At 40.2% G+C, this 27,723-nt stretch overlaps 2 protein-coding genes across 2 annotated transcripts in view; both read right to left on the bottom strand.

The window, feature by feature from the left end:
• Window positions 1-1,006: 1,006 nt before the first annotated feature.
• On the bottom strand, window positions 1,007-17,267 carry LOC139765597 (acireductone dioxygenase-like). Its single transcript, XM_071693240.1, has 5 exons — window positions 17,117-17,267; window positions 13,563-13,709; window positions 12,980-13,099; window positions 12,420-12,599; window positions 1,007-6,394 (listed from the first exon to the last, which is right to left on the bottom strand). Exons 2-5 carry the CDS (start codon window positions 13,683-13,685, stop codon window positions 6,266-6,268), a joined length of 552 nt encoding a protein of 183 aa, XP_071549341.1. The 5' UTR covers window positions 13,686-13,709; window positions 17,117-17,267; the 3' UTR covers window positions 1,007-6,265.
• A 1,916-nt stretch (window positions 17,268-19,183) lies between these two features.
• Uba2 (Ubiquitin-like activating enzyme 2) overlaps window positions 19,184-27,723 on the bottom strand; it is a 40,312-nt gene continuing 31,772 nt past the window's right edge. The window contains exon 13 of the mRNA XM_071693235.1: window positions 19,184-19,781. Coding sequence (XP_071549336.1) covers window positions 19,615-19,781 — 167 coding nt within the window. The 3' untranslated portion in view covers window positions 19,184-19,614. The remainder of the gene's footprint in view (window positions 19,782-27,723) is intronic.

Here is a 27,723-nt window from a genome sequence, read left to right as displayed (position 1 = left end):
AATGGCCCAATCCACCCACATACACATGTATATACACACACGTCCGCACACAGCACATATACATACCCATACATCTCAAAGTATACATATATATATATATATATATACACACACACAGACATATACATACATACACATGTACATAATTCATACTGTCTGCCCTTATTCATTCCTGTTGCTACCCCGCCATACATGATATGACAACCCCCCCCTCTCCCTGCATGTGCGCAACAACAAAGGCCACATTCGTTCACACTCAGTCTCTGGCTGTCATGTATAATGCACCGAAAAATCTTCAAAATCTATTATTCAATATTCTCAATAGCAGTCTGGAAAAGTCTGCACAAGATTATCACCAAGAGAAATAATATACTATCCACAAGTTTTAAGTTTTTGTGATCAGATGGCACATCATTATGAAATATAACTGACAAATTTCAACCAATAGAACTTCAAACATTCAAGTACACTTGTAAAACTCATTAGAACTGTTGATACTCTCTGCACACAACTTCAGACCACACTCTCCAATGATCACAACAGAAACAGTGAAAATTTCCTTACAGTTGCAGTAACAAGAAGCATGGAAACAATTTTCATTTAACTGATACAGCATTAGCCTTTGGCATGACTGACCTGTGGGGATAATGGTTACAGTTACCACTTTATAGCAAGTTGACCTGATAACTACAATATGACAAACTACTATTTGAGGGCAATTATTTTTTTCTTTTTCAGGGGGGAAGTAAAGTTGGCTAAGGTCAAAAAATAAGTGAGGTCCTTGAGCTCATTATATGAGAAGCCAATTGCTACTTCTTAGTTTAACTACTTACACAAATAATGTTTGTACTATCATTTTCAATAGGTTACCAACAGATTCATCATTTCTTACCACAGTCAAAAAATTTTATACAACAAAGTTTCTGTTATATCAAGAAAGAGTGCAAGAAGTGATATAATCTCATGAAATGTAATCGATCATAGGAACCCCAATAAAGATATAAACTACATTTTTTCTTTTTTATTTAGTGTGAACAGAACCCTAAATTTGCAACAACATACAAAAACAAATGCAATAATCATATAAAATACAATTACAATCTTTAAGTTATTCCATATACCAACAGAGAAATATCTATTTTCTAATGAGAGTACAAAAGCATATTCACCAACAGATAAAAAAGTTTTAATCAACCAATTTAACAAAACAAGAGATACATTCAATACATTAAAATAATTCAATCAGAACAAAAAAATGCATTCTTTGTTTCAATAATCCTCTTTTAAACAGTTTTTCCAAATATTTTTGTCCTCTTGCTTATGCTAATTCTCAAATCCATAAAAACTTTTTGCCCGAGTAAAAATTGAGCAGTTCTTTTCATTCAATAAAATTGCACATTGTATGAAACAACCAACAAAACTTAAGAAAGTGTCATCTAATTGTGTCTGCTTCTGCCAATGTCACCTATCATGTAACATAGTTATTCGGAACGAAATAAGAATGGGTGGAAATATTGTTTGAAAATTTATAATCATTTTAGTTCCATGACCAAAGGTGTAATTTTCTTCATATGAACAAACTTAAGCCTTTTTGTAACCGGGGTAACATAGGCAAATCCTAAGCTAGAATTCTAGATCTAATGACACAATTAACTGTATGCAAAATTAGTATCTGATTTAAAGCATTCAAGTTATGACTAAGGAAACACTACAGGTTATAAAGTAACCCTAGTGAACAGATGACTGACAGATGAATAACAGTGTCTATGAACAGAACGATCCCTAAGTGTATGCCATGCTATGCATACGATGCAAAAACATATTAACCCTTTCTGTATTGCCCTAAACATTTATTCATTTCACATTCCCTTGCAAGATCCAACATTTAATATTTCTAACTATGCCTTTTAAAAAATAAAGCCAATGGAGATGCTATGGTAACATAAGTTGCCATAGGTAATATCATACATTCCCCTAATGGCTAACAGGAAATGGTGAACAAGTATGAAAAAAATTACATATATTTTTCTTTTTCTTTCATACTTATCTGCCATTTCCTTCATTACCAAGGTACTTCCAGGTACAGATGAAGACTGGTCATATTTGCTCACATCCATTCTCTAGCTGTCATGTACACTGCACCAGCCTTCATTCCACAACCAGGCCTTGCAGACTTTTCCAGGGTTCCCTCTGTCCATTGGCAGGAGGAGGTTGAAAGGTGTGCACAGATAGAATGAATTGGAATGATGTGGTATACTGAGGTTGATGTGCTGTCAATGGAATGAACCAGGCATGTGAAGCATCGGGGGTAAACCACAAAAAAGTTTTGGGGGCCTGGGTGTGGATAAGAAGCTGTGATTTTGATGCACTACACATGACTGCACAAGAATGATGTGGGTGGATGTGGCCTTTTGCTGTCTGTTCCTGGTGCTGCCTTGTTAACATGGGAAACAGCCTCCAAATATGGGGAGGAAATATCAAGTAGTGATGAAGTGAGAAGATGGAGTTAGTATTTTGAAAGTTTGTTGAATGTGTTTGATGGTAGAGTGGCAGATATAGGGTGTTTTGGTTGGGGTGGTGTGTGAAGTGATAGGGTCAGGGAGAATGGTTTGGTAAACAGAGAAGAGGTTGTGAAACCTCTGCGGAAGATGAAAGCCAGCAAGGTGGCAGGTTTGAATGGTACTGCTGTTGATTGGTTGGTAAGGATATTGAATGTATGTATGGATCATGGTGAAGTGCCTGAGGATTGGAATAATGCATGCATAGTGCCATTGTACAAAGACAAAGGGGATAAAGGTGAGTGTTCAAATTACAGCGGTATAAGTTTGTTGAGTATTCCTGGGAAATTATATGGGACGGTATTGATTGAGAGGGAAAAGGCATACACAAAGCATCAGATTGGGGAAGAGCAGTGTGGTTTTAGAAGCAGTAGAGGATGTGTGGATCAGGTGTTTGCTATGAAGAATGTACATGAGAAATACTTAGAAAAACAGATGTATCTGTATGTAGCATTTATGGAACTGGAGAAGACATATGATAAGGTTGATAGAGATGCTTTGTGGAAGGTTTTAAGAGTATATGGTGTGGGAGGTAAACTGCTAGAAGCAGTGAGAAGTTCTTACCAAGGATGTGAGGAATGTGTATGAGTGGGAAGAGAGGAAAGTGATTGGTTCCCAGTGAATGTCAGTTTGCAGAAGGGGTGCGTGATGTCTCTGGGGGTGCTTAATTTGTTTATGGATGGGGTGGTTAGGGAGGTGAATGTAAGAAAATTGGAAAGAGGGGCAAGTCTGTTGTGGACGAGAGGACTTAGGAAGTGAGTCAGTTGTTGTTCGATGATACAGTGCTGGTGGCTGATTCAAGTGAGAAACTGCAGAAGCTTGTGACTGAGTTTTGTAAGGTGTGAGAAAGGAGAAAGTTGAGAGTAAATGTGAATAAGAGCAAGGTTATTAGGTTCAGTAAGGTTGAGGGGCAAGTTAACTGGGAAGTAAGTTTGAATGGAGAAAAACTGAAGGAAGTGAAGTGCTTTAGATATCTGGGAATGGACTTATCAGCGGATGGAACCATGGAAGTGGAAGTGAGTCACAGGGTGAGGGAGGGGGCAAAGGTTCTGGGAGTGCTGAAGAATGTGTGCAAGGCAGAGAACATTATCTCGGAGCAAAAATGGGTATGTTTGAAGAAATAGTGGTTCCAACAATGTTATATGGTTGCGAGGTGTGGGCTATAGATAGGGCTGTGCAGAGGAGGGTGGATGAGTTGGAAATGAAATGTATGAGGACAGTATGTGGTGTAAGGTGGCTTGATCAACAAAGTAATGAAAGGGTAAGAAAGATGTGTGGTAATAAAAAGGGAGTGGTTGAGAGAGCAGAGGAGGGCATGTTAAAATGGTTTGGACACATGAAGGGAATGAGTGAGTAAAGACTGACAAAGAGGATATATGTGTCAGAGGTGGAGGAAAAGAGAAGCAGAACAAATTGGAGGTTGAAGGATGGAGCGAAAAAGATTTTGAATGATCGGGGCCTGAACATACAGGAGGGTGAAAGGCATGCAAAGAATAAAGTAAATTGGAATGATGTAGTATACCAGGGTGGACGTGCTCTCAATGGATTGAACTAGGACGTGTGAAGCGTCTGGGATAAACCATGGAAAGTTTTGTGGGGCCTAGATGTGGAAAGGGGGCTGTGGTTTTGGTGCATTACACATGACAGCTAGAGACTGTGTGAACGAATGTGGCCTTTATCTTTTCCTAGCGCTACCTCGCATGCACGCAGGGGGAGGGGGATGCCATTTCATGTGTCATGAGGTGGCGGTGGGAATGGATGAAGGCATGTATGAATATGTACATGTGTATATATGTATATGTTTGTGTATGTATAAGTTGAAATTTATAGGTATGTATATGTGCGTGTGTGGGCGTTTATGTATATACATGTGTAAGTGGGTGGGTTGGGCCATTCTTTCATCTGTTCCCTTGCACTAGCTCGCTAACATATATATATATATATATATATATATATATATATATATATATCCAAACAAGGTTTGGATGGTATTGCAATGGAATTTATTAAAAAAGGGGGTGACTGTATTACTGACTGGTTGGTAAGGTTATTTAATGTATGTATGACTCATGGTGAGGTGCCTGAGGATTGGTGGAATGCGTGTATAGTGCCATTGTACAAAGGCAAAGGGGATAAGAGTGAGTGCTCAAATTACAGAGGTATAAGTTTGTTGAGTATTCCTGGTAAATTATATGGGAGGGTATTGATTGAGAGGGTGAAGGCATGTACAGAGCATCAGATTGGGGAAGAGCAGTGTGGTTTCAGAAGTGGTAGAGGATGTGTGGATCAGGTGTTTGCTTTGAAGAATGTATGTGAGAAATACTTAGAAAAGCAAATGGATTTGTATGTAGCATTTATGGATCTGGAGAAGGCATATGATAAAGTTGATAGAGATGCTCTGTGGAAAGTATTAAGAATATATGGTGTGGGAGGCAAGTTGTTAGAAGCAGTGAAAAGTTTTTATCGAGTATGTAAGGCATGTGTACGTGTAGGAAGAGAGGAAAGTGATTGGTTCTCAGTGAATGTAGGTTTGCGGCAGGGGTGTGTGATGTCTCCATGGTTGTTTAATTTGTTTATGGATGGGGTTGTTAGGGAGGTAAATGCAAGAGTTTTGGAAAGAGGGGCAAGTATGAAGTCTGTTGGGGATGAGAGAGCTTGGGAAGTGAGTCAGTTGTTGTTCGCTGATGATACAGCGCTAGTGGCTGATTCATGTGAGAAACTGCAGAAGCTGGTGACTGAGTTTGGTAAAGTGTGTGAAAGAAGAAAGTTAAGAGTAAATGTGAATAAGAGCAAGGTTATAGGTACAGTAGGGTTTGAGGGTCAAGTCAATTGGGAGGTAAGTTTGAATGGAGAAAAACTGGAGGAAGTAAAGTGTTTTAGATATCTGGGAGTGGATCTGGCAGCGGATGGAAACATGGAAGTGGAAGTGGATCATACGGTGGGGGAGGGGGCGAAAATTCTGGGAGCCTTGAAGAATGTGTGGAAGTCGAGAGCATTATCTCGGAAAGCAAAAATGGGTATGTTTGAAGGAATAGTGGTTCCAACAATGTTGTATGGTTGCGAGGCGTGGGCTATGGATAGAGTTGTGCGCAGGAGGATGGATGTGCTGGAAATGAGATGTTTGAGGACTGTGTGGTGTGAGGTGGTTTGATCGAGTAAGTAACGTAAGGGTAAGAGAGATGTGTGGAAATAAAAAGAGCGTGGTTGAGAGAGCAGAAGAGGGTTTTTGAAATGGTTTGGGCACATGGAGAGAATGAGTGAGGAAAGATTGACCAAGAGGATATATGTGTCGGAGGTGGAGGGAACGAGGAGAAGTGGGAGGCCAAATTGGAGGTGGAAAGATGGAGTGAAAAAGATTTTGTGTGATCGGGGCCTGAACATGCAGGAGGGTGAAAGGAGGGCAAGGAATAGAGTGAATTGGATCGATGTGGTATACTGGGGTTGACGTGCTGTCAGTGGATTGAATCAGGGCATGTGAAGAGTCTGGGGTAAACCATGGAAAGCTGTGTAGGTATGTATATTTGCGTGTGTGGACGTATGTATATACATGTGTATGGGGGTGGGTTGGGCCATTTCTTTCATCTGTTTCCTTGCGCTACCTCACAAATGCGGGAGACAGCGGCAAAAAAAAAAAAAAAAAAAAAAAAGTCTTCTGAATGAAGATCTCAAGCAGTGTTAACATGGTGTCTTTTCAAGATATCTGAAATCTATTTCACCAAAAAATTCCTCTTCTGCTTCATTACATAATTTTTACGTTGCTCCATATCATCTGCAGGGCGGAAGTAGGGTGTCCAAACTGGCTCACCAGAAAATAACCTCATAGCTTTAGTGTAATTCTGAAAAAGGGTATAATTCTTTTTTCAATGATCCATGAAAATTGAATGAACATTAACCAATTGTAAAATTGATAAAATGTGCAAACAAAGTTTGGCTCATATACCATTAGGCTTAAATACCAACAATAGCAATACAACACTTAACCATACAGTGACTTGGGTATGATTCCAGGGCTAGACAGATATAAGAGTTATTACACCTTATATGAGATGCATAAACATCCATTATCACAGAATGCCAGCAAGAGCTGAACCGTTTTACCTATCATGTTGTCCCTTCATGAGAGTGAAAGTTGTCTATAAACATGATAGCTTTCAGCTTTCACAGTCTATTAATATCATACAATTCACACTCTAGTACATGGTAACCTATTTAACTACCAACATATTGCCTATCATTTTCCATTTTCAAGGTCAGGTGAAATATGTACAATTTTCCACGAACTTATCAGGCACTATTTCAACACCTTCAACTGCTGGGGACTCAATAATCCAAGCTTGTAACACTGAAGAAAAAAAAAGTGATACAGTACACAATCTTACAGGTAATGCTACTGTCAACCTAGATGATAACTGCACCATGATCAATAGTGAATAATCAGCCTTGCATAGCCTGTGTTGTCAATCCCCTAAAAAATAATCTACAAATACTGGGCTTCAACTGCTAAGAAATTATCTAATGCCATCAAATGCTTAATAATGAGCATTAAATGATCAGCTTCAGCTGTCAGCTGCTGCGCTAAGACAGCAAGGCGAATGGAAAATGCCGTGAGAAATCTAGGAAAAGTGAAGAGCTTGGTCAAGACTATGAAGTGTTTGGCCAAAACTGTCAGTTGCCTAACAAACAGTAACATACATTTCAAAGACTTCTTTTTGTCAGACAGCTGGCAAAGGTTATAGAGGCTTGTGCTGTCAGCTACTTGGTAAAATATTTTAGTTGCTTGGAAAAGGCTACTTAGCCAACATGATAAGGTATCTGAACACAGCTATCTGCTATTTGTCAAAGGCAATTCACTGCCTGGTCTAGACTCGACTGTTTCACCAAGACTGTTAATGGTACGGCCATAAACATTAGTTGTACTGACAAAAATATTTACTATTTCAGTTATGCAAATCTTCTGCAGATACCTGGATTTCTATGTTACTGGGCACATCAAGGTTGTCCATGTGAATCTGATGTAAAAAAAATTACACTAGGTGGAATTATGGCTGTCTCAAATTTCACTATCAAGAAGGTGTTATCATCTACTATCACTATCTTCTTCAATTTTTTTTTTCTGAGTGTCATTTCCAAAATATCACTGAAGTATGCATTGGTGGAATTTAGTACAAGATGCAGTGAGTGATGCATTCACAGGCTGCCCCACAACTGGTTCAGTCAGTCCAGCTGTTCATCCACCTCTGTGTCATATGTATATACATACACGTCCACACATGCAAATATAAATACCTATACATCTCAACGTATACATATATATACATGTTAGCGAGGTAGCGTTAAGAACAGAGGACTGGGCCTATCCTCACCTGGTCCCCTTCTCTGTTCCTTCTTTTGGAAAATTATATTTTGTCGCTGTCTACCACGTTAGCAAGGTAGTGCAAGGAAACAGATGAAAGAATGGCCCAACCCACCCACATACACATGTATGTACATATATGTCCACACATGCACATATACATACCTATACATCTTAATGTATACATATATACACACACAGACACATACATATATACACATGTACATAATTCAAACTGTCTGCCCTTATTTATTCCCGTCGCCACCCCGCCACACATGAAATGAAAACCCCCTTCCCCTGCATGTGCGCAAGGTAGTGCTAGGAAAAGACAACAAAGGCCACATTCGTTCACACTCAGTCTCTAGCTGTCATGTATAATGTACCGAAACTACAGCTCCCTTTCCACATCCAGGCCCCACAGAACTTTCAATGGTTTACCTCAGACACTTCACATGCCCTGGTTCAATCCATTGACAGCACGTCGACCCCAGTATACCACATCGCTCCAATTCACTCTATTCCTTGCATGCCTTTCACCCTTTTACATGTTCAGGCTCTGATACATATATGTATATATATGTGTGTATATATATATATATATATATATATATATATATATATATATATATATATATATATATATATATATATTTTTTTTATTATACTTTGTCGCTGTCTCCCGCGTTTGCGAGGTAGCGCAAGGAAACAGACGAAAGAAATGGCCCAACCCCCCCCCATACACATGTATATACATACGTCCACACACGCAAATATACATACCTACACAGCTTTCCATGGTTTACCCCAGACGCTTCACATGCCTTGATTCAATCCACTGACAGCACGTCAACCCCGGTATACCACATCGCTCCAATTCACTCTATTCCTTGCCCTCTTTTCACCCTCCTGCATGTTCAGGCCCCGATCACACAAAATCTTTTTCACTCCATCTTTCCACCTCCAATTTGGTCTCCCTCTTCTCCTCGTTCCCTCCACCTCCGACACATATATCCTCTTGGTCAATCTTTCCTCACTCATTCTCTCCATGTGCCCAAACCACTTCAAAACACCCTCTTCTGCTCTCTCAACCACGCTCTTTTTATTTCCACACATGTGTACGTGTAGGAAGAGAGGAAAGTGATTGGTTCTCAGTGAATGTAGGTTTGTGGCAGGGGTGTGTGATGTCTCCATGGTTGTTTAATTTGTTTATGGATGGGGTTGTTAGGGAGGTAAATGCAAGAGTTTTGGAAAGAGGGGCAAGTATGAAGTCTGTTGGGGATGAGAGAGCTTGGGAAGTGAGTCAGTTGTTGTTCGCTGATGATACAGCGCTGGTGGCTGATTCATGTGAGAAACTGCAGAGGCTGGTGACTGAGTTTGGTAAAGTGTGTGGAAGAAGAAAGTTAAGAGTAAATGTGAATAAGAGCAAGGTTATTAGGTACAGTAGGGTTGAGGGTCAAGTCAATTGGGAGGTGAGTTTGAACGGAGAAAAACTGGAGGAAGTGAAGTGTTTTAGATATCTGGGAGTGGATCTGGCAGCAGATGGAACCATGGAAGCGGAAGTGGATCATAGGGTGGGGGAGGGGGCGAAAATTCTGGGGGCCTTGAAGAATGTGTGGAAGTCGAGAACATTATTTCGGAAAGCAAAAATGGGTATGTTTGAAGGAATAGTGGTTCCAACAATGTTGTATGGTTGCGAGGCGTGGGCTATGGATAGAGTTGTGCGCAGGAGGATGGATGTGCTGGAAATGAGATTTTTGAGGACAATGTGTGGTGTGAGGTGGTTTGATCGAGTGAGTAACGTAAGGGTAAGAGAGATGTGTGGAAATAAAAAGAGCGTGGTTGAGAGAGCAGAAGAGGGTGTTTTGAAGTGGTTTGGGCACATGGAGAGGATGAGTGAGGAAAGATTGACCAAGAGGATATATGTGTCGGAGGTGGAGGGAACAAGGAGAAGAGGGAGACCAAATTGGAGGTGGAAAGATGGAGTGAAAAAGATTTTGTGTGATCGGGGCCTGAACATGCAGGAGGGTGAAAGGAGGGCAAGGAATAGAGTGAATTGGAGCGATGTGGTATACCGGGGTTGACGTGCTGTCAGTGGATTGAAGCAGGGCATGTGAAGCGTCTGGGGTAAACCATGGAAAGCTGTGTAGGTATGTATATTTGCGTGTGTGGACGTATGTATATACATGTGTATGGGGGGGGGGGGTTGGGCCATTTCTTTCGTCTGTTTCCTTGCGCTACCTCGCAAACGCGGGAGACAGCGACAAAATATAATAAAAAAAAATGAAAAAAAAAATATATATATATATATATATATATATATATATATATATATATATATATATATATATATATATACTCATACCCATACTCATTCTCTCATTGTGACCAAACCATTTCAATACACCCTCTTCTTCTCTCTCAACCACACTCTTTTTATTACCACACATCTCTCTTACCCTTTCATTGCTTACTCGATCAAACCACCTAACACCACATATTGTCCTCAAACATTTCATTTCCAAAACATCCACCCTCCTCCACACAAACCTATCTATAGGCACATCGACGTGCTGTCAATGGAATGAACCTGGGCATGTGAAGCGTCTGGGGTAAACCATGGAAAGTTTTGTGGAGCCTGGAAGTGGAAAGGGAGCTGTGGCTTTGGTGCATTACACATGACAGCTAGAGACTGAGTGTGAACAAAAGTGGCCTTTGTTGTCTTTTCCTAGCGCTACCTCACATGCACTTGGGGGGAGAGGGGTGCCATTTCATGTGTGGCGGGGTGGCAACGAGAATGTATGAAAGCAGCAAGTATGAATATGTACATGTTTATATATGTATATGTCTGTATATGCATGTATACGTTGAAATGTATAGGTATGTATATGTGCGTGTGTGGGCATGTATGTATATACATGTGTATGTGGGTGGGGTGGGCCATTCTTTCATCTGTTTCCTTGCACTACCTCACTAACGTGGGAGCCAGTGACAAAGTATAATAAAAATTAAAAAATAACTTCCTTCAAATATACCCATTTTTGCTCTCCAAGATAACGTTCTCTCTTTCCATACATTCTTCATTTCTCCTAGAACCTTCACCTCCACTCTTACCCTGTGACTCACTTCCACTTCCATGTTTCCTTTCACTGCTAACTCCACTCCCGGATATCTAAAACACTTCACTTCCTCTGATTTTTCTCTCCTCAAACTTACATCCTAACTAACTTGTCCCTCAACCCTGCTGAACCCAATAACCTTGCTCTTATTCACATTTACTCTCAACTTTCTCCTTTCACACGCTTTTCCAAACTCAGTCACCAACTTCTGCAGTTTCCCACTCGAATTATCCAATAGAGCTGTATCATCTGTGAACAACAACTGACTCATTTCCTAGGCCCTCTCATCTCCAACAGATTGCATTCTTGCCCCTCTCCAAAACTCTTGTGTGTGTGTGTGTGTGTGTGTGCGTGTGTGTGTGTGTGTGTGTGTGTGTGTGTGTGTGTGTGCGTGCGTGCGTGCGTGCATGCGTGCGTGTGCGTGTGTGTGTGCGTGTGTGTCTTTCTTTCCGTTTCCTGATGTTACCTTGCTTCTGTTACCCGTGCCATCTAAGTTAACATTAAAAAAATATTCTAGCTTCATTCTGAAGATGTCATGAAACATTCCCAGTGCCAGTGTGGGACAACTCTTCATAAAACAAAGTTCATGTTCAAAATCTTTCCTACAATGCTTTACTCAGATCTACAAATTCACATGCTTAAAACACACCACACAAAGAATATGGAAAATATGGCTTGAATTTTCTCATGGTACACAAAACCTCTCAGTTTCAGAGGACCTCCATTTAATGGTACTGCCCTTCTACCCCAGTGAGAAGATACAAATCATCCTGACTTTGGAAATCTTTTCATCTCATGAGTTTGGCACATGTTCATCTCTTTTTACTACTAATTCCTTTCTTCATGCCTGGTGTTTAGTTACGTTTAAAAACTGAATGGCTAAGACCCTCAGCTGCTGAGGCATGTCTGCATCAACATGCAAGGCTCACAGATATTTGACAATGGTTGTTTACAATTGGTTGGACCAAACAGCAAGCAACTTGCCTTCATTGTCTGCTCTTTGGTCAAGTCTCCTAACCATTTGGTTACAATCACCAGGTTATGAATTGTTTTTCTAGGCAACAGCATGCATACTGTACCTCCTTATGTCTGGGGCAGTTCAACTCATTTGTATAATTCGGACAGGTATTGTCTAGCTCATGTTTAACTAGTCTCTAGTACTCTCATGTGCAGTGAAGTATGATAACCAATGTGTCTGAATATTCTGCAAGGCAAATCCTGGATTGGATCTAGGATGAGGACAGTATTTGGAATAAGAGAAATGATACAATGGAAAAATGTGCTTTAACTTCCAAACTCCAGAATATTGAGGAGGATCTGCAAGGATCATCATGACATACACCAAGAAAAGGCAAACATAAGACAAATGGTTAAATGAAATTCTCATCTTACCTTGATGTCAGGAGTGAATCGATGATAAATTCCAGCTGGCAGAATTAACAAGTCTCCAGCTGTCGCTTCAATCCTTATCCATTTATCTGCTTCATCACGAACATCAAAGTATCCTGAGCCTTTTAAGATAAATCGAATTTCTTCATCTTTGTGGATGTGTTCTTTATAGAAAAGTTTAATCTGAGAAGAAATGGGAATTAAAGGTCTTTGCATAAGAACATCAGAAGGCATAAATTGTATCTAAAACATACATACAGCCACACTTGCCTCCTTAACTAAACAGCAAAACAGGAGCGAACAGTTTTACTTACTTTGAGTATTTTGGAAATTTTGCCAGTTCATACTTACATACTTACTATGAAACAGTGGTTCAAATTCCTGTTAACAGTATATCTTCACAAATTGTCATTATACATCCATGTAACAAATATGGACATGATCAATGACACCATAGTCAAGTATTCATTCCTGAGACTGACAAGTATACCAAGATTGAAAAGAAAAATAAAGAGGGATAATGGCATCAGTGAAAATACTATTTCCCTGAATATTAAACTAACCTTCTCTTCATAGTCAGGTAATTTCTCTGGTGATATCTCAATAATATCCATAAATGAATAACCTTTCTCACTTCTGATTTGGTTCAGCTTTCCCTCCGACTCACAGTTTTCAGGATCAAGCTGAAAACAAAAATTAACCAAATTTTATTTAATTTAGAATTAAGCTAAAATAGTGCTTTAGTGTCTGAGACAAACTTTTCAAGTCTCAACTTCATATGAAAGCAATAAAGCAAAGATGACATCTATCCTATCTCCAAAAGTGAAAAGATCTATCAAAGCCATGTAAATACAGGTATGTGTTCAACATGATTACTCTCTTAACACCAATATCCTCCCTGGATATGTCTACCTGATAGATACCTCAGATACGACAATGCATATAGAGTATCATATACTTCTATCAAACATTAAGAAAATATGCACCGAATCATTTAAAATAGGTTGGTACAAGAGCGTTATTTTCATGTAGACATCTTTTCATTAAATATCTTTTATCCATGTTCTTATCTTCCTAAAAAAAAATCTTCAGTTTAAGAGTCTCATGTAATGTCAGTATGAAACGGATAATCTCTATTTTCTTTACCTTCCAATACATGACTCCTGTTTTCCTTAACAAATTTTCCAGGTCGACAAACTGCGGTGGAGAGAGGTGGTGCTCCAATCTCACATCCCCAGAGTCATTGTCTATGTACCATGCCTGCACCATCTTTCCCACAATCTCTATCACCTGCTGTCAATAAAGGTAATATATAAAAGTTAGTCAGTTATGAAAGCCTAAGAAATCACCACACTCTAAATCACCACTCTTCCTTGTACTTTCCCAGGTATATCCAATAAACGTGATACTTTTATATTTCTATAATGAGGTGGGAGGATTATATAAAAGCAGTTAGTTGGAGCATTATGCAGGGACATTAGGTAAAAGTAGTTGGTAGGAACTTTAGGTAGGGGCCACTGGAAATACTGTACTAGAGTCGCCCTATGCCAGTGGCCCTGACTCTTCAATTAATACAATCTGAAACAGGAAAATCAATATCCAAGAATTTACCAAATATTCTGAGGTCATCAACTGAAACTTTTGTGAACAAAGATGGAATATCAAAACTAACCAGTTTGAAATCAAAATCAACATGATATAATTAAGCTTGTTAACTAAATCTACTATGTTCATGATATCAAAATATGATATCTTACCCACTAATGGGCTTAATAAGAAAACTAACCATCTATATCATTTATAAATGGAGCCCATTAAACTCACCATGGGTTTAGCTGGAAAATTTGGCTTACATGTTTTGATAAGTCCATATATACATATATGGCAATGAAGGAGACAATGATGAAAACCTTTTTATGAGAGAATCATTACCTTTCAACAACAACTTTAGTTCTTCATTAGAGTGAGAATTAACTGTTTCTAGGGGTTTCTTAGAGTTTAAAGTATGTTGTATTATCAGTAAGAATCCCCTAGAAGCAGTTAATTCTCACTAGATGTATATAAAAAAGCAGCAAGAGGTTCAAAGGAAGGTGCAGAAGTTGAAAAAAAGAGGGCAAATGAAAGTTGGGGAGAGAGAGTATAAGTAAACTTTAAGGCTAACAAGGAAGGTGGTAAATGTGAAAAAAAAAAAAAAGAGAATAAATGGTAATATTGAAAGTCCTAAGCAAGCAGTGAAGAGGTGAGGAAAAGATGGAGTGAGTCTTTTGAAGGATGACAGAGTATGTTTGATGACAGGGCTGCAGATGTAGGGTGTTTGGGTCAGGTAGATATGCAAAGCGAGACGGTCACAGAGAATAGTATGGTGAGGAGAAACGAGGCGAAAGCCTCGAGTGAAATGAAATGTGACAATGGGGCAGTTGACAGTATTTTAGATGAATTTCTTACAAAAAGGGGTGAATGTGTGGTAATTGATTAGTTAAGAAGTTCAATGAATGTATGGGTCAAAGTGAGATGCCCAAGGATTGGCAGAATGCCAGTAAAGCTCCACTGTATAAAGGTTGGGATACAAAGGTGACTATCTAAACTACCAAGGAATAAACTTGTGGAGTGTAACAGGCAAGTTGTTATGGGAAAATGGAAACAGAAAAGATGAAGGCATGTACAGAGCATTAGACGGGAGAATGAGGATAAGAAGTGAGGAACTAAGAAACAGTGAAAAGTATAATGCTGACATGGCAGCTGAAAATTCAAAACGTTTCCATAAATTCATCAGGAGTTAGTTGTCAGTTAAGAATCAACAAATCAGGGTAAGGGATTCAGTGTAAAAAAAAATTGTGGAGGATAATGTAAAGATAGGTGAAGAACTGAATAACAAGTTCAAAAGTGTTTGAATGATGACACTAAAGCCCTAACATCAGAGATGGAATGGGGAAGAGGTTTAGGAAATCACCAACATATCTAGAAAAGATGTTACAAAAATATTAAAAGGACTTGACCCACAAAATACTCATGGTCCTGTTGAACTTTCATCATATGAACTAAATGTACGCAGAAACACTAGATAAACCACCTGAATTACTGTTCAAGATGTCAATGAAGAGTAGCAAAGAGCCAAAGGAATGGAAAAGAGCAACAACATACCTATATGTAAGAAAGGAGACCAGGAACAGTCATTGAACTACAGACTGGTATCACTTATAAGTGTGGTAAGGTTCTGGAAAATATAATCAAAAAGGAAGTGAATGAGAGTCTATGGAGGAGAAATATCCAATGTGTGATAAAGCATGGCTTCAGGGAAAGGAGGTAATGTTCAACTAACTTCTTAAGAGTTTTATGAGAGAGGGAGCTTCAAGAAGGCATTTGACACTATACCGCATAGGAAGCTGATTAAGAAGCTCGATCACCTAGCAGGAATAAAGGAAAACACCCAACATGGATAGAAGATTATTTCAGTGGAAGGAATCAAAAGGGGAATGTTAGAGGAGCTTCTTCTAAATGGGTTGAGGTGACCTGAGTACCCCAGGGTTCAATTCTAGGACCATCACTCTTCTTGATTTACATTAATGAGTTGTCTGAAGGTATTATATCCTACCTGAATATGTTTGCAGATGATGCAAAGGTCGTAAGTGTAGTGAAAGGAGAGGTGGATCATGTCAGCTTACGAAGATGTAAACAGACTCCAAAGCTGGTCTGGAACTTTAAGAAATTCAACCTATGCATAGTAAAAGTAATCAGGAAGTGACAAAGCAAAAGATGGCCTTGAGTTATTAACTAACAGGCAGTAGGCTTCGGAATTCTGTCTGTGAGAAGCACTTAGGAGTAGACAATGTCAGGATAATGGTTATGGAAACAAACTGTCTGCTGGCAAATGTCAGAACAGCTTTCAAGTATATGGAAAAGGTAATATATAGCATACCCTCCATAGGACCAAAACTAGGTTTGGGAACCGCACCTAAAGAAGTGCAGAGAGCTCACAGTGGTGGTCCAGATAAAAGTAACAAAGATGGTGCCAGAATTAAGAGTACCAAGATACAAGAAAAAGCTGGAGGTTTTAAATTCATCCACCTTGGAAGCGAGAAGAGTCAGTTAAAGACAGTGATTAGGTTACCCCTCTCTTCTCTCTTTATCAAGGTGGTCAATACACTAGGTATTCACCAACTTAGAGGGAGAGGTGGAGGGTGGGGGTTATCTGAGAGTAACCTGTAAACTTTTATAGGAGAATGACAAAGTGGACACTGGACAGTTCTCCGAGAGATGTAGGATCACAGGAACCAGAAGTCATAACACGAAATTAAGAAAGTTGTAAATAAGGGTGTAAAGAAATACTTTCATAGTAAAAGGATAGTGAATAAATGGAACACATTGACTGATGATAGTTACACGATGATAGAACACATATGAGGTTATATGGCACTAGTGTTTCAAAAAATGGAGCCCAATGTGTAAAACTTCCTTCATGTATAATTCAGATAAATAATCACATTGTCTATCACTTACAATTATAATAACCCCAAACTTTCCCCTGCCTTACTTTTGCAATTATGTCCTATTAAATACACGTTATCATATTACGTAATATTAACTTAATTGAACAAAATAACAGTATCCAAAGCTAGTGTCGACTCGGAGCTAAACCTTTCCTATCTACAAAATGAACAAAATAATAACTTGGAATGAATGTTCCTTCTTTTATAACTTACCAGGTTCTCCGTCGGTTCTTTCGAGAGTGTAAGAAGGTTCTCGATCCAGGAACTGATGACGAAGTTACTGAGATAGCGACGATAAAATTGCAAAGTTAGCGCTCTTGGTCGCTAGATCTAGCGCTAAATTTCGTATTTAGCGCCAAACGTGTTATTTGAATATATGAAGAAATTCAAACACTGATTAAAGTGTTCATGTGATTTAGGAAGTCTAATCGAAACCTTTTAAAATAACATGAAAAATAATACAAATATTGGAAGCAATTAAGTTTCATCGAAATGATCATGAGAGAATTTTGAATGGGTTCAGTTCAGGTGTGTTTACGGGTTCCCCCTTTTCAAGTTTCTTTCTAGTCAGGCCTGAGTTCCCGCTTGAATTAAACATGTTCGTGGCCGCTTGGCTGGCCAATTTGTCACCAAGCTGGAACTATTGTTGTCTATGGTTTGCACCATGTTTAAGGCGAGTTGTGGGCAGAAGTCTGGAAGACGATGTGGCTCAAGAAGGAATGAAGGCTTTGCCGGACACCTTGAGAGAAGACTTGAAGATATCGAGTAGCGATTCCGAATCATAAGCTTCTCGAACACGTTTGGAAAGGAATAGCTAGCAACTAACCTTCCACACCATATACTCTTAATACCGTCCACAAAGCATATGTATCAACCCTATTATATACCTTCTCCAGATCCATAAATGCTACTTACAAATCCATTTGCTTTTCTAAGTATTTCTCACATACATTCTTCAAAGCAAACACCTGATCCACCCATCCTCTACCACTTCTGAAGCCACACTACTCTTCCCTAATCTGATGCTGTGTACATGCCTTATATATTATTATTATTATAATCACTGTCCCCCGCGTTAGCGAGGTAGCGCAAGACGAAAAAATATCCTAACCCACCCACATACACATGTATATATACATATATAATTTCTCTGTGCTCCAAAGGGTATATCCTTTGTGATTACAGATGTTCCTTTACCACATTAATATGGGCCATGAAATATCCCCGAGCCTTTTAATCCTGCTTTTTCATCTGCCTTTTAGGGTCATGATAGAAGACCAGTATTCAGTTTGTAAAAAAATTAGCACCTTGAATAATAGCATCATTGGTTTTCTGTCCTTAAAATACTGTAGGACCTAGCCCACCATCATTCTGGATTAAGTAACTTTTTTTTGTGTTTGCTGAAGGTTTGGTAGCTGGATGTTATTACACTGAAGTTTATGACAGTGTCTGTGTCTATTCAGTATTTCTTATTTTATTTTCCCCATAGTTTAAATTTGTCCCCAGCATAAAAGCATGTTGTTCTCAGTGGCCCAGTGGAAGACTTTGTTTATGTGTCTTTGTAGCCTTTTAGGATCATATACTGACAGCTTTCATACTTATTCTTGTATAATTTACAAAGAATGGCATGAAAGCTATCGCTTGTGTTCATATCAGATATAAGAATGAGGAACAGGGGAGGTGTAAATTATAGTTCCTTGGGAACATTTTTTTTTTCTGATGAGCAACTGCATACTGTAATGTTATTCAAAAAAGTTATATATGCATCTCCCAATTTTTATGGTTGTTCCCATCTCTTGCATTTTGTGCATAGTCATATTTATCAAATGTTTTCGCAGAACCTGTGAATCACATCAGCATTTTATTTCTTTTCCAGTTTCAACAATCTTGTCATTGTGATGAAGTTACTGCAAGAGACAAGATCTGCCTGCTCTGAAGCCGTGGTGTCCTAGGTTATGTATATTATTCACCTTAATAAATTCAATTAGTTTGCCTCAGAACTCTTGACGATTTTAATAATGAGTGACATCACTGCTGTCATTCAATAGTTTTGTGGATTGCTTTGTGGAGTGAGGTGTTATGAGTCAGTTTCAAACTCTTGGAAATGATTCAAACCTCGGAAATGATATCAGGATCTAGTCTTTATCCAGACATACAAGAAGTACTTTGTTCACTGCACACAGTTTCAGGCTCTGGCTCTACATTTGGTTGCAATTTCATTAGTAAAAGCATTTTCAATCCCTTGAAATGTATAACACTATTCTGGAACACATGAGAAAGTTATATTTTCATGGAATGAATCTTTTTTATTTTACATTGCTTATTACAAAAACATTAAAAAATCTCCAAAAAACTGAATACTGGTATTATAAATACTTTTCAGTACAAAAACTTTATGAAATCTGAATTACAAACATTGGTCATGGTTCTAAAGCTAAGTAAGTATCTTCTGAGATGTTTTTTCCATTTCAAACTACAAATCTTTCTATGACAAATGATTTTTGATACATATAACTACCAATACAATACATCACTAAGTAATTCAGTCCCCAGGTTCCCTTGTTAACAGATAAATATTTTAAACACTGCAGTCAATTACGCTTTTACAATATTTTGCAGAACACTATGCTACCTTATAGATCACCAATTAGCAAATTTTAGTGAAGTACACTATTTCAGCAAATTACTCCCACATAAAAGTTTTGTGTTCTTTACAACATGACAATATCATCATCATTTGGAGTTGCTGGTCGTAGCTTCTTTGTAGGATGTTGGTCATTATCATCAATCTTCCTCTTCTTTGTGAGGGTCTGCTCATCATCCAGACATATAAGATCATTCTCATCATCAGGTGAGACAGATGCAGCAGCAGCAGCACCTACAAAATAATTGATTTATTGAATACTGTAGTCAAATGCTGAAAACAAATACATTAATCAAGCACCAACTTCTTTTATTTTTTTCCAGTCTTTAACCCATCAAACATTCCACCTATATACATACAGTGCATGTGTAACCTCTCGGCCTGAATACTGAAATTTCCTGTAGGGTAAGGGTATGGGAGGGAACATATGGGTGCTAAGAGCCTTCTCAGGACATCTACTGCCCTGCAGGCATGGGAAAGGAAGGTACTGTATTGTGCAGTTTGTGTAAACATTCCTGCTCTTGTCCAAATTTCCTTACTTTTATTTTATCAATTTCATAATAACACTAGGCCACTTTCTATGAAAGAGCCCTACTGTTACTTTCTTTTCTTTTTCAAACTATTTGCCATTTCCCGCATTAGCGAGGTAGCGTTAAGAACAGAGGACTGGGCCTTTGAGGGAATACCCTCACCTGGCCCAATTCTCTGTTCCTTTTTTTGGAAAATTAAAAAAAAACGAGAGGGGAGGATTTCCAGCCCCCCCGCTCCCTCCCCTTTTAGTCGCCTTCTACGACACGCAGGGAATATGTGGGAAGTATTCTTTCTCCCCTATCCCCAGGGATATAGAAAATAGTACTTTCTATAGGCTGTACTACTTCCAGTATCAAAGAAATGTAAACTCCTTTGAAATTAGATGTTCTTCGATGAGATAGAACTCCTAATGATACAGCCTTGCAGTGTAACATCAAGAAGAGCAAAGTCCAGCAACACATACTTCTGTTCACATACACACATTTTCATAACACCAGGAACAGATGAGAAAATGCCACACTACATCCATTCAGTAGCTGTTGTGCTATGCACTGAAAACACAGCTCCCTATCCACAACAAAGTTTCACAGAACTTTACATGGCTTAATCCAGAGGCTTCTTATGTCTCAGTTCAGTCTAGTGACAGCATGTTGACTCCAGTATACCATATCATAACAATATTCACTCCATTCCGTGCATGTCTATAGGGCCTAATGTAGACAGTGTTGTGGTTTCAGTGCATTGCATATGAGAGCTAGAGACTGAGTGTGAACAAATGTCGCCTTTTTTTGTCCATTTTCCTGGCACTACCTTACTGAAGCAGGGGGTAGCGTTGCTGTTTCCTGGGGGGTGGGGGTAGTGCCAAGAATGGATGAAGGCAAGCATGAATATTGACATGTGTATATATGTATTATATATATACAGCGCTGGTGGCTGATTCATGTGAGAAACTGCAGAAGCTGGTGACTGAGTTTGGTAAAGTGTGTGGAAGAAGAAAGTTAAGAGTAAATGTGAATAAGAGCAAGGTTATTAGGTACAGTAGGGTTGAGGGTCAAGTCAATTGGGAGGTGAGTTTGAATGGAGAAAAACTGGAGGAAGTGAAGTGTTTTAGATATCTGGGAGTGGATCTGGCAGCGGATGGAACCATGGAAGCGGAAGTGGATCATAGGGTGGGGGAGGGGGCGAAAATCCTGGGGGCCTTGAAGAATGTGTGGAAGTCGAGAACATTATCTCGGAAAGCAAAAATGGGTATGTTTGAAGGAATAGTGGTTCCAACAATGTTGTATGGTTGCGAGGCGTGGGCTATGGATAGAGTTGTGCGCAGGAGGATGGATGTGCTGGAAATGAGATGTTTGAGGACAATGTGTGGTGTGAGGTGGTTTGATCGAGTGAGTAACGTAAGGGTAAGAGAGATGTGTGGAAATAAAAAGAGCGTGGTTGAGAGAGCAGAAGAGGGTGTTTTGAAGTGGTTTGGGCACATGGAGAGGATGAGTGAGGAAAGATTGACCAAGAGGATATATGTGTCAGAGGTGGAGGGAACAAGGAGAAGAGGGAGACCAAATTGGATGGGGTTGTTAGGGAGGTAAATGCAAGAGTTTTGGAAAGAGGGGCAAGTATGAAGTCTGTTGGGGATGAGAGAGCTTGGGAAGTGAGTCAGTTGTTGTTCGCTGATGATACAGCGCTGGTGGCTGATTTATGTGAGAAACTGCAGAAGCTGGTGACTGAGTTTGGAAAAGTGTGTGGAAGAAGAAAGTTAAGAGTAAATGTGAATAAGAGCAAGGTTATTAGGTACAGTAGGGTTGAGGGTCAAGTCAATTGGGAGGTGAGTTTGAATGGAGAAAAACTGGAGGAAGTGAAGTGTTTTAGATATCTGGGAGTGGATCTGGCAGCGGATGGAACCATGGAAGCGGAAGTGGATCATAGGGTGGGGGAGGGGGCGAAAATCCTGGGGGCCTTGAAGAATGTGTGGAAGTCGAGAACATTATCTCGGAAAGCAAAAATGGGTATGTTTGAAGGAATAGTGGTTCCAACAATGTTGTATGGTTGCGAGGCGTGGGCTATGGATAGAGTTGTGCGCAGGAGGATGGATGTGCTGGAAATGAGATGTTTGAGGACAATGTGTGGTGTGAGGTGGTTTGATCGAGTGAGTAACGTAAGGGTAAGAGAGATGTGTGGAAATAAAAAGAGCGTGGTTGAGAGAGCAGAAGAGGGTGTTTTGAAGTGGTTTGGGCACATGGAGAGGATGAGTGAGGAAAGATTGACCAAGAGGATATATGTGTCGGAGGTCGAGGGAACAAGGAGAAGAGGGAGACCAAATTGGAGGTGGAAAGATGGAGTGAAAAAGATTTTGTGTGATCGGGGCCTGAACATGCAGGAGGGTGAAAGGAGGGCAAGGAATAGAGTGAATTGGAGCGATGTGGTATACCGGGGTTGACGTGCTGTCAGTGGATTGAAGCAGGGCATGTGAAGCGTCTGGGGTAAACCATGGAAAGCTGTGTAGGTATGTATATTTGCATGTGTGGACGTATGTATATACATGTGTATGGGGGGGGTTGGGCCATTTCTTTCGTCTGTTTCCTTGCGCTACCTCGCAAACGCGGGAGACAGCGACAAAGTATAATAAATAAATAAATAAATATATATATATATATATATATTTTATTTTTTTTCATACTATTCGCTATTTCCCGCGATAGCGAGGTAGCATTAAGAACAGAGGACTGGGCCTTTGAGGGAATATCCTCACCTGGCCCTCTTCTCTGTTCCTTCTTTTGGAAAAAAAAAAAAAAAAACCGAGAGGGGAGGATTTCCAGCCCCCCGCTCCCTTCCCTTTTAGTCGCCTTCTACGACACGCAGGGAATACGTGGGAAGTATTCTTTCTCCCCTATCCCCAGGGAAAATATATATATATATATATATATATATATATATATATATATATATATATATATATATATATATATATTTTTTTTTTTTTTTTTTTTTTTTTTTTTTTATACTTTGTCGCTGTCTCCCGCGTTTGCGAGGTAGCGCAAGGAAACAGACGAAAGAAATGCCCACCCCCCCCCCCATACACATGTACATACACACGTCCACACACGCAAATATACATACCTACACAGCTTTCCATGGTTTACTTCAGACGCTTCACATGCCTTGCTTCAATCCACTGACAGCACGTCAACCCCTGTATACCACATGACTCCAATTCACTCTATTTCTTGCCCTCCTTTCACCCTCCTGCATGTTCAGGCCCCGATCACACAAAATCTTTTTCACTCCATCTTTCCACCTCCAATTTGGTCTCCCTCTTCTCCTCGTTCCCTCCACCTCCGACACATATATCCTCTTGGTCAATCTCTCCTCACTCATTCTCTCCATGTGCCCAAACCATTTCAAAACACCCTCTTCTGCTCTCTCAACCACGCTCTTTTTATTTCCACACATCTCTCTTACCCTTACGTTACTTACTCGATCAAACCACCTCACACCACACATTGTCCTCAAACATCTCATTTCCAGCACATCCATCCTCCTGCGCACATCTCTATCCATAGCCCACGCCTCGCAACCATACAACATTGTTGGAACCACTATTCCCTCAAACATACCCATTTTTGCTTTCCGAGATAGTGTTCTCGACTTCCACACATTTTTCAAGGCTCCCAAAATTTTCGCCCCCTCCCCCACCCTATGATCCACTTCCGCTTCCATGGTTCCATCCGCTGACAGATCCACTCCCAGATATCTAAAACACTTCACTTCCTCCAGTTTTTCTCCATTCAAACTCACCTCCCAATTGACTTGACCCTCACCCCTACTGTACCTAATAACCTTGCTCTTATTCACATTTACTCTCAACTTTCTTCTTCCACACACTTTACCAAACTCAGTCACCAGCTTCTGCAGTTTCTCACATGAATCAGCCACCAGCGCTGTATCATCAGCGAACAACAACTGACTCACTTCCCAAGCTCTCTCATCCCCAACAGACTTCATACTTGCCCCTCTTTCCAGGACTCTTGCATTTACCTCCCTTACAACCCCATCCATAAACAAATTAAACAACCATGGAGACATCACACACCCCTGCCGCAAACCTACATTCACTGAGAACCAATCACTTTCCTCTCTTCCTACACGTACACATGCCTTACATCCTCGATAAAAACTTTTCACTGCTTCTAACAACTTGCCTCCCACACCATATATTCTTAATACCTTCCACAGAGCATCTCTATCAACTCTATCATATGCCTTCTCCAGATCCATAAATGCTACATACAAATCCATTTGCTTTTCTAAGTATTTCTCACATACATTCTTCAAAGCAAACACCTGATCCACACATCCTCTACCACTTCTGAAACCGCACTGCTCTTCCCCAATCTGATGCTCTGTACATGCCTTCACCCTCTCAATCAATACCCTCCCATATAATTTACCAGGAATACTCAACAAACTTATACCTCTGTAATTTGAGCACTCACTCTTATCCCCTTTGCCTTTGTACAATGGCACTATGCACGCATTCCGCCAATCCTCAGGCACCTCACCATGAGTCATACATACATTAAATAACCTTACCAACCAGTCAACAATACAGTCACCCCCTTTCTTAATAAATTCCACTGCAATACCATCCAAACCTGCTGCCTTGCCGGCTTTCATCTTCCGCAAAGCTTTTACTACCTCTTCTCTGTTTACCAAATCATTTTCCCTAACCCTCTCACTTTGCACACCACCTCGACCAAAACACCCTATATCTGCCACTCTGTCATCAGACACATTCAACAAACCTTCAAAATACTCATTCCATCTCCTTCTCACATCACCGCTACTTGTTATCACCTCCCCATTTACGCCCTTCACTGAAGTTCCCATTTGCTCCCTTGTCTTACGCACCCTATTTACCTCCTTCCAGAACATCTTTTTATTTTCCCTAAAATTTACTGATAGTCTCTCACCCCAACTCTCATTTGCCCTTTTTTTCACCTCTTGCACCTTTCTCTTGACCTCCTGTCTCTTTCTTTTATACTTCTCCCACTCAATTGCATTTTTTCCCTGCAAAAATCGTCCAAATGCCTCTCTCTTCTCTTTCACTAATACTCTTACTTCTTCATCCCACCACTCACTACCCTTTCTAAACAGCCCACCTCCCACTCTTCTCATGCCACAAGCATCTTTTGCGCAATCCATCACTGATTCCCTAAATACATCCCATTCCTCCCCCACTCCCCTTACTTCCATTGTTCTCACCTTTTTCCATTCTGTACACAGTCTCTCCTGGTACTTCCCCACACAGGTCTCCTTCCCAAGCTCACTTACTCTCACCACCTTCTTCACCCCAACATTCACTCCTCTTTTCTGAAAACCCATACTAATCTTCACCTTAGCCTCCACAAGATAATGATCAGACATCCCTCCAGTTGCACCTCTCAGCACATTAACATCCAAAAGTCTCTCTTTCGCACGCCTGTCAATTAACACGTAATCCAATAACGCTCTCTGGCCATCTCTCCTACTTACATAAGTATACTTATGTATATCTCGCTTTTTAAACCAGGTATTCCCAATCATCAGTCCTTTTTCAGCACATAAATCTACAAGCTCTTCACCATTTCCATTTACAACACTGAACACCCCATATATATATATATATATATATATATTGTTAGAAGCAGTGAAAAGTTTTTATCGAGGATGTAAGGCATGTGTACGTGTAGGAAGAGAGGAAAGTGATTGGTTCTCAGTGAATGTAGGTTTGCGGCAGGGGTGTGTGATGTCTCCATGGTTGTTTAATTTGTTTATGGATGGGGTTGTAAGGGAGGTAAATGCAAGAGTCCTGGAAAGAGGGGCAAGTATGAAGTCTGTTGGGGATGAGAGAGCTTGGGAAGTGAGTCAGTTGTTGTTCGCTGATGATACAGCGCTGGTGGCTGATTCATGTGAGAAACTGCAGAAGCTGGTGACTGAGTTTGGTAAAGTGTGTGGAAGAAGAAAGTTGAGAGTAAATGTGAATAAGAGCAAGGTTATTAGGTACAGTAGGGGTGAGGGTCAAGTCAATTGGGAGGTGAGTTTGAATGGAGAAAAACTGGAGGAAGTGAAGTGTTTTAGATATCTGGGAGTGGATCTGTCAGCGGATGGAACCATGGAAGCGGAAGTGGATCATAGGGTGGGGGAGGGGGCGAAAATTTTGGGAGCCTTGAAAAATGTGTGGAAGTCGAGAACATTATCTCGGAAAGCAAAAATGGGTATGTTTGAGGGAATAGTGGTTCCAACAATGTTGTATGGTTGCGAGGCGTGGGCTATGGATAGAGATGTGCGCAGGAGGATGGATGTGCTGGAAATGAGATGTTTGAGGACAATGTGTGGTGTGAGGTGGTTTGATCGAGTAAGTAACGTAAGGGTAAGAGAGATGTGTGAAAATAAAAAGAGCGTGGTTGAGAGAGCAGAAGAGGGTGTTTTGAAATGGTTTGGGCACATGGAGAGAATGAGTGAGGAGAGATTGACCAAGAGGATATATGTGTCGGAGGTGGAGGGAACGAGGAGAAGAGGGAGACCAAATTGGAGGTGGAAAGATGGAGTGAAAAAGATTTTGTGTGATCGGGGCCTGAACATGCAGGAGGGTGAAAGGAGGGCAAGAAATAGAGTGAATTGGAGTCATGTGGTATACAGGGGTTGACGTGCTGTCAGTGGATTGAAGCAAGGCATGTGAAGCGTCTGGGGTAAACCATGGAAAGCTGTGTAGGTATGTATATTTGCGTGTGTGGACGTGTGTATGTACATGTGTATGGGGGGGGGGGGGGTTGGGCCATTTCTTTCGTCTGTTTCCTTGCGCTACCTCGCAAACGCGGGAGACAGCGACAAAGTATAAAAAAAAAAAAAAAAAAAAAAATATATGTGTGTGTATGTGTGTGTGTACAAGTGGATGGGCCATTCTTTGTCTGTTTCCTGGCACTACCTCACTGACATGAGAAACAGCAATTAAGTATAATAATGATAAAAAATTGCATGTTTTGGTCGGGGTGGGGTGTGAAGTTAAAGGGTCAGGGAGATTGGTTTGGGTTAGAGAGAGGAGGTGGTGAAAGCTTTGCGGGAGATGAAATCTGGCAAGGTGGCAGGTTTGGATGGTATTGCAGTAGAATGTATTAAAAAGGGGGTGACTGTGTTGTTGATTGGTTGGTAAGAATGGATCATGGTGAAGTGCCTGAGGATTGGCAGAATGCATGTATACTGCCATTGTGCACAGGCAAAGGGGATGAAGGTGAGTATTCAAACTACAGAGGCATAAGTTTGGTGAGTATTCCTGTGACGTTATATGGGAGGGTAATGATTGAGAGGGTGAAGGCATGTACAGAGCATTAGATTGGGGAGCAGTGTGGTTTCAGAGGTGGTAGAGATGGTGTGGATCAGGTGTTTGCTCTGATGAATATATGTGAGAAATACTTAGAAAAACAGATGGATTTGTATGTAGCATTTATGGATCTGCAGAAAGTATATGAGAAGGGTGATAGAGATGCTTTGGGGAAGGTCTTAAGAGTGGTGTGGGAGGTAAGCTGCTAGAAGTAGTGAAAAGTTTTTACCAAGGATGTAAGGCATGTGTATGAGTAGGAAGAGAGGAGAGTGATTGGTTTGCATTGAATGT

The sequence above is a fragment of the Panulirus ornatus genome, chromosome 55 (assembly GCF_036320965.1).
Source record: "Panulirus ornatus isolate Po-2019 chromosome 55, ASM3632096v1, whole genome shotgun sequence".
NCBI classification, from domain to species: Eukaryota; Metazoa; Arthropoda; class Malacostraca; order Decapoda; family Palinuridae; genus Panulirus; species Panulirus ornatus.
This window is presented reverse-complemented; position numbering and strand designations above follow the sequence as displayed.